Genomic DNA, 18,259 nt, shown 5'->3' on the forward strand with positions numbered 1-18,259 from the left:
GGCTTTTAACGGCAAAACCAAACCAGATTTTCTTGCTGCCTTATAACGCAGAGTAAGTGATTCATTAAGGTTCTTTGTTATATACGTAAAACTTTGCATTTGTGTGTAAGTATTGATAAACATGGGTGGAGAATACAAATCTGATTATTTCATTATATGTAGTAATCATTGGATGCTTACTGTTGTGAATCCGGAGGAAAACACTGTCTATTTCATGGATCCGTTGAAGAGGCGGTTACCCACTGGAGAATGGAGATCAATTGTTGATACGTAAGTCATAGCTAGTCTCCATATATATATAGTACCTGCTTATTTCAAATTCATGTTTATAGTCTCCAAAATTTATTTATACTTGAACCAATATATACATCACTGTTTGCATGGTGTTGGGAAAAATCATGTGTGCAAGTGATAATGTGCTTGTTTTTTTCTTTAGTGTCATTGCTATGTATAATGCACACAGAGGCAAGAAAGGCAGGAGTTCAATTTTGTGGAAGAATTTAGCGGTAAGTATGTTTGAGCTAGGTTGGAATTGAATTACCTTTTAAACTATTGCAGATTTTGATTATGTTCTTTTGTTGTTAAATGTATCTGCCTTGCTTAGGGTATTCCTCCCCAACCTAGCTCTACGGAGTGTGGCTACTTCGTGATGAGATACATGCGAGATATAATTGAAGATAAGGATCTATCGTTTGTTCGTAAGGTACGCGCTAGGAATGAGCTGTATATATATATATATATATATATATATATATATATATATATACTTGTGTTACTAAAGTTGATATTCTCTATTTGTTTGAATGATCTGTATGGTAATGTTGGGTTGTTAACTTAAAACTGTTTCAGTGGGAGAGGAGAAGCAACTACATGTATAGCCAAGAGGACATTGATGTAATCCGGAATGAGTGGGCAAAATTTGTCGTCAAGTCATATATGTAGGAGCCATCAAGTAATTGGTTGAAGGAGATCGAGGGCAGTTTGTTCAGTTATATATATATGCTGATACATATATTCACATGCAGCATATGTGCATGTTTTTGGAACTTACATGTTGTATAAGCTTTTGCTTTCTTTCAATGTAATTAGCTTTTGCTTTCTTTCAATGTAATTAGCTACAATGCCTTCTGTGGTTTTATGGAATGGATGGATATATATATATATATATATGTATATGAATGCTACCTCTTTTGGTACATTAGATTGTTGAATTAGAGTATTTGAATGCCTAAATCTTATATATTGTGCATTATTTTTATGGAAATATTTCAGGTAAAGAATTGAAAATAATCAGACAACAGTCAATTAGATTACGTTGTATGAATACGTATATATCGTTAATCACACAACAAATCAATTTTAATCACACAACGGTACCAACCAAATTTTGTTGTCTCATTAAAACTCACACAACAGAACGAATACATATCTGTTGTCCAATTAAAACTCACACAACAGAACGAATACATATCCGTTGTCCAATGTTAAATCACATAACGGTATAGAAATAAGATGTTGTATGATTTGTGAAGAATTCAACACTGAGCCTCACACATACAACAATTACTTATGATACCTGTTGTGTGAAGGAACAACCAGCAACAGTCGCCGTATTTTTCTGTTGTGTGATAAGTTAACCAACAACAGTGTGTACTTACTACTGTTGTCTGAGTGTTATGTTTCTGTTGTGTGAGAAGTTAACCAACAACAGCGTGTACTTAATTTTGTTGTCTGATCACCATCGAAAATGCGCCGCATCCAATTTCTGGCATTGGCATGCGCAGAACTGGTGCAACGGTTATAAGCAATGCGTTGTGTCTATGATATTCAGATAACGGTGTTTCACCGTTGTGTGAGTGTACTCATCACACAACATCGAGATAGACGACAGACATGGTGCACATCACACAACAGATTTCCACCGTTGTGTGATGCAGTTTTTGTAGTAGTGTGTAGTCACACATTTTGCTTCTAATAGTGCTACAGAAGCTCAGGCTCAACCAAAATCCTCATTGGTTGCTTTTAAGGCCCCTCGCTCATTTTACAAACCCTGTTCCTTAGGAAAATTAAGACCGAGACAGTCCTACGCAAAGGATCCCAAAATACTAATTTCATTCTTATAGAGAATCCAAGGGGATATATGTGAACCAATTCAACCATCATGCGGATCCTTTAAGTTCTTTATGGTGTTGGTTGATGCGTCGACACGCTGGTCACATGTCGCGCTGTTGTTTACTTTAAATGCTGCTTATGCTAAACTCTTAGCCCAGATTATCTGTCTACGGTCGCACTACCCTGACCATCCAATTAAGTCAATTTGATTTGATAATGTTGGGGAGTTTACATCGAAAACGTTCGATGACTATTGCATGTCACTGGAGATTGATGTGGAGCATCCAGTTCCCCATCTTCATACCCAAAATGGTCTCGTGGAAGCCGCTATCAAATGACTACAAATGATAGCATGGACCTTGGTTATGCGCTCCAATCTCCCTATTTCTGCTTGGGGATATGCAATATTGCATGCATAAACGCTTATTCATCTACCACCCATTGCCACCCAACCTTATTCTGCATTACAGCTAGTGACTGGGTATGAACTTGATATCTCGCACTTACGCATTTTTGGGTGTGCCATTTATGTGCCTATTATGCCGCCACAACGTACTAAGATGGGTCCCCAGAGACCAATGAGAATCTATGTTGGATATGAATCTCCAACTATCGTCTGCTACCTTGAACCCTTGACAAGTGATCTCTTTACCGCTAGATTTGCGGATTGTCACTTTGATGAGACAGTCTTCCTGTCGTTAGGAGAAGATAAGAACATAGATGTTCAACATGAACAATAGGAATTGTCTTGATCTGTCCCCACTACGTCCCATCTCGATCCCCATACTGCGTCTAAACTTGAAGTGTGAAGAATAATCGAGCTCCATAACGTGGCAAACACTATGCCTGATGCATTTTCTAATGTTGCCAAAGTGACGAGATCACATATACTTGCTGCAAATGTGCCTACAAGGATTGACGTCCCAAATACTGGACGTAACACCTCTCCTAAGGTACCAGGAGATGGAGCCACTACCAATATTGGCAGTGATGTGGCATCTATGGCCGCAGGTCCCTCAAGGAAGCGCGGTAGACCAGTTGGTTCGTAGGATTCTCACCCTAGAAAGAGAGCGAATGAAGCACAAACAAATCATTTGCTCATCGAAACTCAAAATTCATCCCATAAGAATATTCCGAATTATGGTTATGCCCAAGAGACATCATTGAGGGATGCCAATGTCAGAACCTATTCCTGAGAACGTAGAGATCTCTGTAAATTACACTAGTGTACATTAGACGTGGGAAAGAAACTCCATCATCAATAATGATGTATTCGGGTATTTAGTAGCGCATGAGATTATTGAGACAGATGACATCGAACCACGTTCCGTTGATGAATGCCAACGTAGAGCTGATTGGTCAAAATGAAAAGATGCGATCCAAGCAGAACTTGATTCTCTAGCGAAAAGAAAGGTATTTGGAAAAGTTGTGCCAATACCGCCCAATACCAAACCTGTTGGTCATAAATGAGTATTCGTTAGAAAACGTAATGAGAGAAACGAGATTATAAAGTACAAAGCTTGCCTTGTGACACAAGGCTTCTCACAATGCCTTGGAATCTACTACGAGGAGACCTATTTTCCCGTAATGGACGTCATTACGTTCCGCTAGCTTATCAATTTGGTAGTTTCTAAAAAACTGAACATGTAGCTTATGGATGTGGTTACTGCATATCTGTATATATGGGGGATCTAGATACAGAGATATACATGAAGGCCTCAGATGGACTTCAGTTACCCAAGTCAAGTGGCCTTAAACCACGGAGCGCGTTTGCCATAAGGTTGAAATGCTCACTATATGGATTGAAACAATCTGGATGGATGTGGTATAACCGTCTAAGTGACTACTTGATTGGTAAGGGATATGTCAACAATGAACTATGCTCATGTGTGTTCATAAAAGAACAAGTTCCGGATTTGCAATAGTAGCAGTTTATGTTGATGACATGAACATAATTGGTACCCTTAAAGAGTTAAGGGAAACCGCTAAATACTTGAAATCCGAGTTTGAGATGAAAGATCTTAAGAAAACACGGTTTTGCCTCAATTTGGAACTTGAGCACCGTGAAGATGGTATCCTGATGCATCAATCAACTTATACTCAAAAGATGCTTAAGCATTTCAATACTGACAAGATTAAGCGTTCAAGCACCCCAATAGTCGTATGTAGTCTTGATCCGAAGAAGGATCCATTCCATCCCAAAGATGACGATGAAGAAGTGCTAGAGGTAGAAGTGCCCTACCTAAGTGTAATAGGCGTATTATTGTACTTAGTTTAATGCACTAAATCAGACATCTCATTCGTTGTAAACTTATTAGCTAGATATAGCTATGTGCCAATACGACGCCATTGGACCGGTGTTAAAGATATCTTTGGATACCTAAGTGGTACGAGAGATATGGGCTTGTTCTATCCCTATAAAGAGACGATGGATTTTAACCCATCATATGCTAGGGACGCTACACACTGTGGTTTGTATTCCCTCTCCCCATCCCAAAATGATACAAGTGTTTTAGAAGGTTTTGCTGATGCTGGGTATCTCTCTGACTCACACAAAGGTCATTCCCAAACTAGTTATGTATTTACCATGGGTAAGACCGCGATATCTTGTAGGTCTACCAAACATACTTTAGTCGCTATTTCTTCGAACCATGCAAAGGTTATTAATCTTCATGAAGCAGTTTGTGAATGTATATGGCTTCGATCCATAGTTACGCATGTTCAAAGTAATTGTGCCCTGAAGTCTACCACAAATGAGCCAACAAGTATTTATGAGGATAATGCTGCTTGCATTGAACAAATGAAGCAAAGCTACATCAAAGGAGACAACACCAAGCACACATTCCCCTACAATCAGCAATAACAGAAGCTCATCAAGATCAAAGTGAACCAAGTTCGATCTGAGGACAATGTGGCAGACTTATTTACTAAGTCATTGCCCAAATCCATGTTCAAGAAACATGTGGTAAGCATTGGCTTGCCGAAGTTATCTAAACTCCCATGATCGTAGTCATCAGAAGGAGACACAGGCATTAGGAGGAGATGTCTACATGTTGATTTTGAAACGTGAAAGGTATGTTGTACTATTTTTCTCCTTCGACCGAGGTTATTTTTGTCCCACAGGGTGGTTTTTGTTGCTCGACAAGATACTTGATGAGGCAACGAGAGGAGCACCACGTTTGGGCGATACAAGGGGGACTGTTCAAGTAAATCTCTATTTTGTGTCTGGCCCAAACTCTAAGTTACCAGACCAAGTGGTAATAGGGTTTTAATTAGAGATAATCTCGGAGAATCTTATAAATATTCATTCAATGTATGATTACATTTCCTTGCATAATTCAGATTCTATGCATTGTAATCCTCTATATAAAGAGACCCCTATTATTAATGAGAATATACAACAACTTTCTCTTAATTACCGTTTCTCTAAAACAGAAATCTAAGTTTTGATACATCGTAGACCACTAACCAATACAGAAATGACAATACTAATTCAGACACAGACACTACCCACACGCGCGGTCTTTCTGCATGAACGTAACACTAGTAGATAATTGATCAAATAAGCAATTCACAAAGTTCCATATAAAATTTGAATAATTTTCTCCCGATTTCCATATTCTCTTTCAAAAATTTATCAATAACGAAATTTTCATTTTTCAAAATATCAATTTCTCCTGGATACCAGATATTTTGATCATCAGTTCAAACGGTTCGACGGGTTTCATCTCAAAAAATAAAAAAACAAAAAAAAAGAAGAAGAAGAAGAAAAGAAAAGAATCTCATATGACTGACTAGAGACCTGGATTGTGCGCTTGGAAGAGAAAGAATCAGTAAGATGTACGACAAGTGTCATACAAGAGATCGGATTCGAAGGTTGTCGTGCTCTCGGCGTCTAGGCCCGCATTGGAGTCCTCCACCTGCCACAGTTGACGGCTGTGGCTAATCATAACCGGAACACTCTTTTAGTCCAACAGTTTTTACCGAAATCTCCCTCTGGAATCGGTCTCTCCTGCTGCTTTAATATTGAGTTCTCAACCTGTGAGTTTTCTCATCTTGAACTTCTCTCTCTCTTTTTTTTTTTTGGGATTATCTGATCTTCTAGGTGTTGGTTACCATCTGGGTTTTGCTCCTTTTTAGTGATTATGAATATGGGCTTTGTTTGTTTCCGTTTTTGCTTTCGTTTCTGATTGTTTAAAAATAGGGCCTTGTGCTTACTCACTAGCTTAATTTCTTTGGGATTCGTGAGTAAAACAATTACTTCAATTTCAAATAAAAAACTAATAGAAATGACAGTCACTCTTACCCTGCACAAATGGTTCTTACGAGGGAAGATTAATTTTGTTCTTTGTCAGGTACCTTGTCTAACTGATCCCTCAAAAGGGTTTGGTGTGTAAATGAGAATGATGTTGATTTTTAGTCTTTATGATGTCAAGGCTGATTGTTTCCAGTTTGAGCTCCCTTCAGAGCGTTGTTGGATCAATTTCTTTTTTCTTGGGGACCCAAAACTGAAAGTGAACTATGTTCATGAATATGTTGGTTGATGGTATCTGAGTGTTGATTAGATTAAATCAATTGCAATTGGGGATTTTTTTTAATCGTTTATGATTGCTCGTTTAATATTTGTTTGCTTAAATCTTATGGGCATCATATTGAATAGTCACAGCAATGAAAGGATTAAAACCAAATTAACCTGTTAGTTTGGTCTTGTTTCTTGGTCTTTGTTGAGGCTTTGTTTCTTTCTTGAAGGGCTGTGTTGTTACCTTCCTTCTTGTAATAGGTTGCTGGCCGGGTTCTTGCTCTTTGTGAGCTTGCTGTTGATCCATTTTTGGGTTCCATCCTTTGTTGTTTTATTTCCTTCTAAATGAAACAACTGAATTTGCCAAGGAAAAAAAAAAAGAACCTGCTATAAGTCGTTGGTTGAAATGCAACATGAATTATAGAAACTTCAGATATAGCAACTAGTAATATAGAAACATATTCATTCATTTGACTATAAGGAGCCGGGATTTGAAGATTGCGGAAGCCCCATGCTAGGGCATCACCCTCTCTCTCTCTCTCTCTCTCTGTAGTTAAGGTACTCTCCTCGACTAATTGTCCTTTTATGTTGAGTTACCCAGTTTACCTGGACTTGATATCGTTGTAGGTTACGAATTACAATAGCTTAGACCAGAATATTATCTCATGCTAATGTTATTAGGATATTATGCTTTTGAGTTCTTTGTCTATTTGCAACCCGTGATTGCAAACAGTAAAAGGGTTATGAAACTTTTAGCTTATTTTGTGGTTTCTTTTCCCGCATTATCTATTTGTTTTCCTAAGAGTCTGATGTAGGACGAGAATATGTCCAGTTTAGCCAGAAAACCATAAAAGCAAAGAAGTGGCGTAGAATCAAGAAGAGTGATTGGAAAATAGGTAACTCACGCGTAATGAGATTATTAGCCGCTGGAATATTCAAGAAGATTTGATTTTGGACCTTTCGAGTTACTCGTACAAAAAGTCAGGTTTTGATTTTGAATCAGATTTGACTAACTTTTGGCCAGAATGTCCGTTTGAGACGCATGATAGCTTTTCAGAATGGGAACGACGAAATCTTCAAGACTCACTTTAGTGAGCCCTATCAGATTTAGGCCAAAATGTATCGTCTTAATTATCCGATTCGTGATTTCATATTTTTACGCTAGTTTTACATTCTTTTTATTTTAGGTTTTCTAGTTTATTTTGGATTTGTTTTGTTTTAATCCATGGGCTTTAGGGTTTCATTGTTAGTCGCCCTATGGTTTCTTTTCTCATATATAAGCAACCTTAAATGGCTACAGAACGATATTATCATCTTTTATCATATTATCAACCAAAATTGAGAATTTTCTCTTTTCTCTCTGGTGGACTCCAGAATCTTTTTGTTAGATTTATTGCTGGTAAACCTAATTATCAATCCGACTGCATCAGAGTCCTATCATTTTATTCATTTGGAATGATATTGACGTATAATTTACTTCTGTTGCAATGTTGCATGACATCTATGTATTTGTGGTGTGACATTGGTGGCTTTTCTTTTTAATGAATTAGCAGAATGATGGAGAATGAAGAAAATGATCTTGCATCAGGAACTTTCACATGGAAAATTGACAAATTCTCCAAGTTGAATGCTGACAAGTGTTATTCTGAAGTTTTTGTTATTGGCGGTTTCAAATGGTATATTTATTTTTGCTAAAATCTTAAATATTGGGGTGATTATAATTGTGTTCTTAGTTTTGGTCACTCTACATGGCCAGGCGGGTTTCTCTATATCCAAAGGGGTACATAGTAAGACACTCCATATCCATGTATTTGGAGGTTGCAGATTCCTCAAAATTGCCGTCTGGGTGGACTAGATATGCCAAATTCAGTTTCACCTTGGTTAATCAACTTGATAGAATCCTGTCAAAAACCAAAAGTATACATACTTTTCTGGTTCATATTCTATGTCCCATTTTGTCTATATATCTGTTGCTTTGTCATCTTGATGAATGCATTTTTTTTAAAAATCTTTTTTAGTTTCTTAATATTTTTTTGGGAAAATTACTAGCCCCCCCTGTACTTTTTGGGATTCGACAGTTCAATCCCTGCTATTCCAATTTTAACAGATAACTCCTCACACATGCAAATTTCACACAATTTAGTCCAAAATGACCATTTTACCCCTCCACTTTCTTATATATATATATATATATATATATATATATATATATATATATAATACACACACACATATATACATATATCTACATACACATACATACATACACACACACACACACATATGTATAAAATTATACATATATTTATATATCTACATATACATATACATACACATTAGATACATACATATATATATATATATATATGTATACATACATATACATATATCTAATGTGTATGTATATATCTAATTATCTATATATATATATATGTATATGTACACACACACACACATATACATATAAATATATATAAAAAGAGAGAGAAGAATAAAAATATATACACACACTACATACACACACACACACACACACACACACACACACATATATATATAGAGAGAGAAGAATATAAAAAAATATACACACACACACACACATATATATATAAAGAGAGAAGAATATAAAAAAATACACACACACACATATATATACATACATATAAAAAGAGAGAGAGAGAAGAATAATAAATAAATAAAGAATAAGTGAGGCGTAAAATGGTCATTTTGGAAATTTGAATGTTTGAAGAGTTGTCTGTTAAAATTAGAATAGCATAGACTGAACTGTCGAATCTCAAAAATACAGGGGGGGACTAGTAATTTTCCCTTTTTTTTTTAACTGCTCTCTGTACGTTAATCATCTTGACAGCAGCAAGTAGATCACAAAGTGTATATTTCTGTTACTGTTCATGCTGTTTACTTCCCATAAATTCATTCAAGGACAGTTTCTTAGATAAGTTTCTTTCATTTTTTGTTTACTTGGTTTTGATCATTAATGATAACTTAATTAGAAGCATATAATATACTTTTTGGCTACATATATGTGTTCATTTGTTATTCCTGCATGTAGAATGATGCGGTTTCATCCTTCCTATACTATATTAGTTTATGCTATTTGATCTTTTCGTTTTGATAGGCCTTCAGCATGAGTTCAATGCGAATGAGAGTGACTGGGGACTCAGAGAATTCATGCCTTTAAGTGAGATCCATGACCTTTCTAAAGGCTATCTTATGAATGATATTTGTATTGTTGAAACCAATGTTTCAGTTCGTAAGGGTGATATTAAAATATTAGACAACGAAACTGGCGAGCTTATGGATTTTAAGGGTTTAGGACGAATAGAGTTAGCTTTTCTTCCACTGCTGGAGGAAGTCTGTTTGTTGCATCCTTCATTAATTGAGTGCCAACAGAGGAGAAGCCGTACATTTGTCGAATGTGCATTCACAACATTGGGCCGACTCTTACATTTCCTGAGGACTACAAAGGTGAAGAATTTGAACCAAGATGGCTATGAGAGGCTTCAAATTTTATGGGATGAGCTCGAGTGCTTCAAGTTTGACTTGACTTGGCTGCAGCCTCATGTTCAATCTGTTTTTGGTATGAAGAACATGACCGGAAGAGTTGATAGAATGAGAGAAGACGTCAAAATTTTGGAGAATGAAATCAAGAGTCGGAGGCTTATGCTAGCAGCTGCAGAGGTCGACCTTGAGAGAGCGAAAGAAGATTTGGTAAAGGCAGAACAAGGGTTTAAAAAGACAGGTGATGTGGATTGTGTAATAGGCTATCCGATGGCTTAAATGTGGAGTTCAAATTCTCTCTATTCTGTTACTAGTTTGTTAATGCTATGTTTGCATTGTATTGCTTCCAGCAGGACTCGTGAGTCATAAAATGTTTGCATCCAAAAATCTTGCTTTGTGTTTTTCTTTGCTTCACATTATTTCTAGTTGAGCTTTCATTTCCATATACATATTTCTACTGCAGGATTCATTCACTTGTGCCAAATATTGTGATTGAAGGAGTCTGAATTTCTTGCTTTCTAACAGTGCTAAGTAATTATTTGTCCTTGTCTTTTTCTGAGTAGAGCCACAGTCCAAGGGCACAGATAAAGAGATTATCAAAGCTTCCTAGTGGATGGGCAAATACTACATGTTTTAAATATGTAGACTGAGTTTTGATACCAAAATAAAAGACTAGGCAGACCTCTCCCTCTTCTTTTGTTTCTTTTTTGCCAAAACTAGCTAGACCAGGTCACTAGTGAATTCACTTTCTGCTCGAGTTTTAATAAAGGGCAAAATTTCAAGTCGGGCCCTTCGGCACGGGTAGGTTTTTCCGTTTTTCAGATACTTCCTCCTCTGTGTCGTCTTTTCGGCGCTGCTTATGGCATCACTACTCTAGGGTTTGGTTAGTTTAATTATGTATCCTGGATTCTTCGCAGGGAGTTTCATGAGTTTCTGTGTAAAACCACATTCCTAGATTGATATATACTAATCACAGCATTCCGATTTCACACTTTGATATGCAAATAGTGGATAGGTTAAGGGTACTTACTGAAGCCATTTGTCCATTTGAGTAGGTTAAGGGTACTTCTAAGTTCTAACCCCTGGATACCCCTTCTACATAAATTAGGTCTCAATCATGACTTGTTTTTTCCGAGACTTTGTAGTGTGAGGTTACCTTAGTTACTTGGGGCTTTAGCGCTATCCAAGGCGATCTTACGTTAGGATATTCTGGTAGCTTAGATAATGACTCACTAGGCACGTGTCCACCAAAATTAGTAATTTCGCTTTTAGTATGCTAATTATACTCACCGATGTGTTTTTAAAAAAACTTCAATATTCTATATTTAAAAATTAAGTAATTGTTTTAGGGAATCAGGAATTGAGATAAATTTGATGTGTATTCTCATTGATAATAGGGGCCTCTTTATATAGAGGATTACAATGCATAGAGTTAAGCATAGAGTTAGAATCATACAAGGAAAGAGAATCTCTAGATTCTTCTAATTGAACCATATTACTACTAGGTCAAGTAACCTAGAGTTTGGATTAAACACAAATAGAGATATCCTTAAACACTCCCCCTTGTGTTGTCCAAACGCGGTGCTTCTCTCGTTGCCTCGTTAAAAAAACCTTGCCGAGTAACAAAAACCCAGTGGGACAAAAATAACCTCAGTCGAAGGGGAAAAAGAGCACAACACACCCTTCATGATTCGAGACGAACATGTAGACATCTCCCCCTGATGTCTGTGCCTCCCCCTGATGACTACGATCATGAGAGTTCAGATAATTTCCGCAAGCCAATTCTTGCCACATGTTTCTCGAACTTGGATTTGGGCAATGACTTAGTAAACAAGTCTGCCTCACTGTCCTCATATTGAATCTAGTTCACTTTGATCTCGAGGAGAGTCTGTTGTTGCTGATTATGCTTGGTGTTATCGCTTTTGATGTAGCCTTGCCTCATTTGTTCAAAACAAGCAGCATTATCCTAAATGCTCGTAGGCTCATCTGTGGTAGACTTCAAACCATAATTGCTTCGAACATGCGTAATTATGGATCCAATCCATATACATTCACGAACCACTTTGTGAAGAGCAATGATCTCTGCATTGTTCGAAGATATAGCGACTAGGGTCTATTTTGTAGACCTCCAAGATGTCACGGTCTTTTCCCATGGTGAACACTTGACCGGATTGGGAATGACCTTTGTGTGGGTCAAAGAGATACCCAACATCAGCAAAACCTTCCAAAACACATGTCGTTTTGAGATGGGAATATTGGACGCAGGCCAGTGTTGGCGGCGTACCTGGTGTGTGATGGGTTCGAATCCATCATCTCTTCGTAGGGATAGAACAAGCTCATATCAATCATACATCTCAAATATCGAAAGATATCTTTTACACCAATCCAATGGCGTCGCGTTGGCGCAGAGCTATATCTAGCTAACAAGTTCACAACATATGAGATGTCCGGTCTTGTGCATTGGGATAAGTACAATAATGCGCCTATTGTACTAAGTAAGGCATTTCTGCCTCTAGCACATCTTCGTCATCATCCTTTCGACGAAGAGGATCCTTTTCAGGATCAAGACTATGGACGATCATGGGGGTGCTTGAAGGCTTGACCTCGTCAAAATGCCTAAGCATCTATCGACACGATGCTCAAGTTCTAAACCGAGACATAATCGTGTTCTCCCAAAATCCTTCATCTCAAACTCGGATTTCAAGTGTTCAGCGGTTTCCCTTAACTCTTTAAGAGCTTCTAATGAAGATCATGTCCAACATGAACCGCGATGGAATCCGAGACTTGTTATGGAAACGCGTGGGCATATCCCCTCAAGTAGTCATTTTAGCGAGCGTTTCAACCTCTTTGTAAACGCGCTCCATGGTCTAGAGCCAATTGACTTGGGTAAATGAAGTTCACCATGAACCTTCATGTATATTCCGTATCTAGATCCCTATAGAGATACGTAGTGACCACATTTGTAAGCTGCATGTTCAGTTATTCGGAAACTACCAAACTGACAAGGTAGTGGAGTGCAATGACATCCATTACGAGAGAATATGTCTTATCGTAGTCGATTCCAGGGCGTTTTGTGAGAAGCCTTGCGCCATAAGGCGAGATTGCCATCTCTTTTTCTCATCACGCTTTCTAACGAAGACCCATTAGTCAATAGGTTTTATGTCAGGAGGTGTTGGCATTACTGGCTCAGAAAACCTTCCTCTTCGTTAGAGAATCCATCTTTACCTGGATCGCATCTTTCCATTTAGGCCAAATCTCTCTACGTTGGCATTCATTCATCAACGGAGCGTGGTTCGATGTCATCAGACTCAACAAACTCATGCGCAACGAAATGTGCAACTACATCATCAATCATGATGGAGTTTCTATACAACGTCTCATGTACACTAGTGTAAGTTTCATAGAGCTCTATATTCTCAGGAATAGGTTCTGACGTTGAGGCGTCCCCCAACGATAACCATAACCCGGAAGATACTCATGAGACGGATTTTGAGTGTCGATGATCAAGGATTGGTTTGTACCAATGTATCCTTCGAACCCACGGGCCTCCAACGCATCATAGCTGGGGCCATGGCCTGTAACGCCAGAGTGCCACTCTCTTTTGGTATTGGTGCCATGCCTACATCCGTGTAGGGTGGCGCTACGTCCTCTCGTAGGGACGTCCTTCCTTGCAGGCATGTTTGCAGCATATTTGTGTGATCTCGTCACTTTAATAGGGATCAAGATGAGACATAGTGGAGACAGACCACGACCATTCCTGTCGTTCCTGTTGAACATCTGTGTGCTTATCTCCCCCGAACGACTGGAAGACTGTTTCATCAAAGTGACATCCGCAAATCTAGCGGTAAGGAGATCGCCTTGCAAGGGCATTAAGTGGTGGACGATTGTGAGAGTCTTAAATCCAACTGAGTTGCCCATTTGTCTGTAAGGACCTATCATAGTGCGCTGTGGCAGCGCAATGGGCACATAAATGGCTCACTCAAATGTGCGTAAGTACAAAATACTTGTACCCAGTCACTAGCTGTAACGCAGAGGTACATTGAGTGGCGGTAGGTCGTAGACGAATTAGCATAGCTACATGCGATATTGCATCACCCCAAGCAGATATAAGGAGATTAGTGAGCATGACCAATGTCCGGATTACCATCGTAGTCGTTTCCGCGAGACCATTTGGGTGTGTATATGGGAATATGATGTCCAACATCAGTCCCAATGCAATAACCATCGAGAGTCTTCGATGTAAACTCACTAGCATAGTCAAATCCAATTGACTGAATATGATGATTCGGGGAGTGAGCCCGTTGTCATATGATATGTGCTAGGAGTGTAGCATAAGCAGCATTACAAGTGGACAATGGCACAACACGTGACCAGCGTGTTTGTGTGTCAACCAACATCATGAGATATTTAAACGTCCGTAAGTTGGTTGAATCAGTCCACAGAATCCCCACGGATTTGATGTAAGAACAGAATGAGTATTTTCATATCCTTTGCATAGGACAGTCTCAGTCCTAATTTCCCGAAGGAACAGGCTTTGTAAAGTGAGCGAGGGGCCTTAGAAGCAACCAATGAGGGTTATGGTTGGGCCTGAGCGTCTGTAGCGCTATTAGAAGCAAAATGTGTGACTACATCTCCCATCATGGCGAGGGAGCCATGGAAATTAGCATGTATGGCGTCATGGCCACTAGGAGGAACAACCATGGCGTTATGCTCATGGTTGGCGCCATTTATGGCGTCATTAGATTCGTGCTTCGTTTTGCTCAAAAGGATGGATGTCCGTGTGAAGTTTTTAGTAGACGGATCATCATATCATGACTAGGATGATCTATCCTGTCGTGACAAAGCCAAAATGTGTCTAAATCCAAGAGATCTTCTCTCATAACTTTTATTGGATTAATAGCTCGAATAGTGACATAGAGTCCACTAGAGAGACACATAAACTTCTCTAAGATGCGCATTTGTTCGCAATCATTAGAGGTATTGCAAAGGAACTCATTTCCGTTCTCTACATGCGTTTTCGCATGAAATCCGTTGGCTACTCATAGGTGCGATTTGCCCTAGGAGAGTAGAGAGTTTTGCGACAGTAATCAAGATGCCTTTTGGTAAGGGGAACTTGGGCTATTCCATGTCTTTGAATTAATATTGATGGCCCATCCATTGTAGTCACAAAGTCATATGCTCAGAATCAAAATGGAGTCATAATGAAAAGAACTCGAAATTTTATTCATAAGCCAACAGAGTACATCATTGTTTCTTTGATCAAAGAAAATCTAATCCAATAAACTAGTTTAATGCAAAACAATGGTAGTCGTTTAACTCCTTTCGGTATTTCCAATGTAAATGTGACCAGGTGGGTAGAGAGATGTCGGTGGAGCAAAGCTCGCTTAAGTACCACTTATATCAAAACCTTCCTAGACATCACACTTACATTGAGTACGCCTACTTTGAAGGAAGACTAATATCATTGGCATCTACTACAAAAGTAATATGGCAATTGCCTACATCTCTTGGAAAAATAAAAAGACTTAATCAAAATCGCCAGTTTCTGGGTCTTGATCCTTGTAGTCTTCCACCCTTAGTTCAAGATCACCATCTTGATCTTCTTGTTCCATGTAATTTGCTTCCCTTGCTTCACGATACGTCTTGTATGCGTTTGCAACATTCTGGGGTGCTGTACATGCTTTGGCCCAATGTTCAGTTGATCCACATCGAAAACAAACATCATTATGGTCAGGCTCCCTTGATCGAGGCGCCATTGGGGCGCGATTTGGACGACCTATCTTCTTGGTGGCATTACCATGGTCGGAGGCTCCGCCTCTCTCTCTCTTCACACGTTGACCTTCACAGTTCCGTGCACGCCTCTCTCGACGATTTCCTTCCTCTTTAGGGCGAACATATGGACCAGAATGTCCAGAATTGTCCCTCCTCTTAGGGTTTCGCTCCTTGCGTCCTCCATTGGGGGCGCGACTATAGTTAGACTCCAGAATAGGCTTAGTTCCCACGGGTCTAGCATTATAGTTATTCACAAGAATATTGTCGTGCTTTTCAGCTACGTTCATGGCGCCAATGAGCTCATAAAACCTTGTGATACGTCCTGCATTTACATCAATCCGATAATTCTTTGAAATCATCAGTGCAGAGACGGGGAAGGTAGAGACTGTCTTCTCGATCAACATCGTATCAGTTATGGTTTGGCCACAAAACTCCATCAGAGACTTGATACGAAGAGCTTCCGAGTTATAATCAAGCACAGACTTGAAATCACAAAAGCGGAGGCTATGCCATCGCACTTCTAAATCAGGAAGCAGGGAGTCACGAACGTTGCCAAATCGCTGCTCAAGTTCTACCCATAGCTTTCTTGGGTCATCCTCATTGAGGTATTCATTTTGGAGCGCGTCATTCATGTGCCTTGTCATGAGAATTATGGCTTTAGCTTGTTTTGCTTCAAAAGCAGTAGCTTGCTCAATGGAGAGCACGTTCTGACTAGGCTCTTGGATGGCTTCCAGAAGTCCATCAGCCTTAAGATGTTGGCGCACATCTCGGACCCATCTATGGTATCCTGCGCCAGTTGTCACTAATGGAACAAAGTTCAACTTGTTCAGGTAACTCATCCTGAAAAACAACACAAGATTAGGATTAGTTTTGGAGCGAAAAAGGCTACCACGAAAAACTATTAACTTTCTGAGCGTAGTCGCTTCCAAGAAATTAGGAATTTTCTTAGCGTAGTCGCTTCCAAGAAAAACCGATTCCAAGAGGGGTTTTGGATTAGATCGAAACAACGATATATGTGGTCGATCGTTTTCTTCTCAACAAACTCTAAGTTTGGAGGACTCTACAAGCTCCAAGCTTGGAGTGAGCACGAACCCCCACAGTTCGGCTTTTGGTCTCCCCTATGAAGAAGAAAGGGGGGTAGAAGAAGGGATGTTGGAAGTCCCCGAGAAAAGAAGAAGAAAATTTTAAAAAAAAACTTCAAAAAAGGAAACTTTTAGAAAAAAAAATTACCTTAAAAAGTGGCCGGAAAAATCGACCAAAAAGTTGGTCGGAAAAATGTCGCCGGAAAGTGGCCGGAAAAGTGTTGACCGGCCGTTGACCGGAGGGTTGACCGGCGTTGACTGACCGTTGACCGGGGTTGCTGACGTGGTAGTCCGGATGATAACGTGGCAGGCTGACTGGATGCTGACTGTGTGGACGCTGACGTGGCAAACCTCTGGGCTGCTGGGCTTACTTCCGTCTTCTGGGCCTCTAGGTCTGATTGCTTTTGGGCCGAAAGTAGGGCTGGATCAGCTGGGCCGCGCTGCAGTTTGACTGGGTTGGGCTTGACTGGAGGAAATCTGGCAGATGCAGACCGGCAAGGAAACGTCATGTGATCTACTGGAGGGTTCGGGGTCTTGCCGACCGGTTCCTGGAAAATTTCCACCGGTTCCTGGATCCTGGGGTGGCGTGGCAGCTTCTGACAAAAGGTGGCGGTGATCGGTGGACGGGAAGGATGCGAAATCAGGCAGAAGATCGACGGATTCTTCTTGGGGGGGGCCGGTTTGGTCACTTCCGGTGGCCGGTTCAGGTAGATTCCGGCCGGTTCTGGGGACAGCGCCGCCGGTTCTGGGCTCCTGGAGGTGAGAGCTTCAAGGTGGGCGGAGGAGGTTTCTGGGGTTTGAAGGCTACGAATATTAGGTTTCAGGGTTAGTGCTTCGTGCTGATAACGTGTTTTAGGGAATCAGGAATTGAGAGAAATTTGCTGTGTATTCTCATTGATAATAGGGGCCTCTTTATATAGAGGATTACAATGCATAGAGTTAGAATCATACAAGGAAAGAGAATCTCTAGATTCTTCTAATTGAACCCTATTACCACTAGGTCAAGTAACCTAGAGTTTAGATTAAACACAAATAGAGATATCCTTAAACAGTAATTAATTAATTAAAATGCTACGCAGAACTTTTTAACGAGCTATATATTAGAAGAGTTTTTATTTTTTATTTTATTTTATTTTTTTATGAAAGGAGATCATACAAAAAGTATGTCCCTGTTTCATAGATAAAAAAGAATACAGAATACCACTTTATTTCAACAATCATAGCTCAGAGCAATTTATGCCAAACAAAATACCTC

General features: G+C 39.4%; 1 protein-coding gene and 1 long non-coding RNA gene across 2 annotated transcripts; both read left to right on the top strand.

The window, feature by feature from the left end:
• The first annotated feature begins 447 nt into the window (after window positions 1-447).
• Window positions 448-1,045, top strand: LOC121051641. The gene is made up of 3 exons (XR_005806318.1): window positions 448-506; window positions 605-703; window positions 850-1,045. It is a non-coding gene; the product is annotated as an uncharacterized LOC121051641 (long non-coding RNA).
• A 7,145-nt stretch (window positions 1,046-8,190) lies between these two features.
• LOC112203252 lies at window positions 8,191-10,544 on the top strand. The gene is made up of 2 exons (XM_040512971.1): window positions 8,191-8,307; window positions 9,768-10,544. Exons 1-2 carry the CDS (start codon window positions 8,259-8,261, stop codon window positions 10,427-10,429), a joined length of 711 nt encoding a protein of 236 aa, XP_040368905.1. The 5' UTR covers window positions 8,191-8,258; the 3' UTR covers window positions 10,430-10,544.
• Window positions 10,545-18,259: the final 7,715 nt, after the last annotated feature.

The sequence above is a fragment of the Rosa chinensis genome, chromosome 1, assembly GCF_002994745.2.
Source record: "Rosa chinensis cultivar Old Blush chromosome 1, RchiOBHm-V2, whole genome shotgun sequence".
In the NCBI taxonomy this organism is placed as follows: Eukaryota; Viridiplantae; Streptophyta; class Magnoliopsida; order Rosales; family Rosaceae; genus Rosa; species Rosa chinensis.

Bases quoted from the DNA above. Each gene is read 5' to 3' on its own strand.
- LOC112203252 (XM_040512971.1), top strand. From the start codon at position 8,259: ATGCTGACAAGTGTTATTCTGAAGTTTTTGTTATTGGCGGTTTCAAAT. The intron at 8,308-9,767 runs GTATATTTATTT...TCGTTTTGATAG, and splicing joins GTTATTGGCGGTTTCAAATG to GCCTTCAGCATGAGTTCAAT.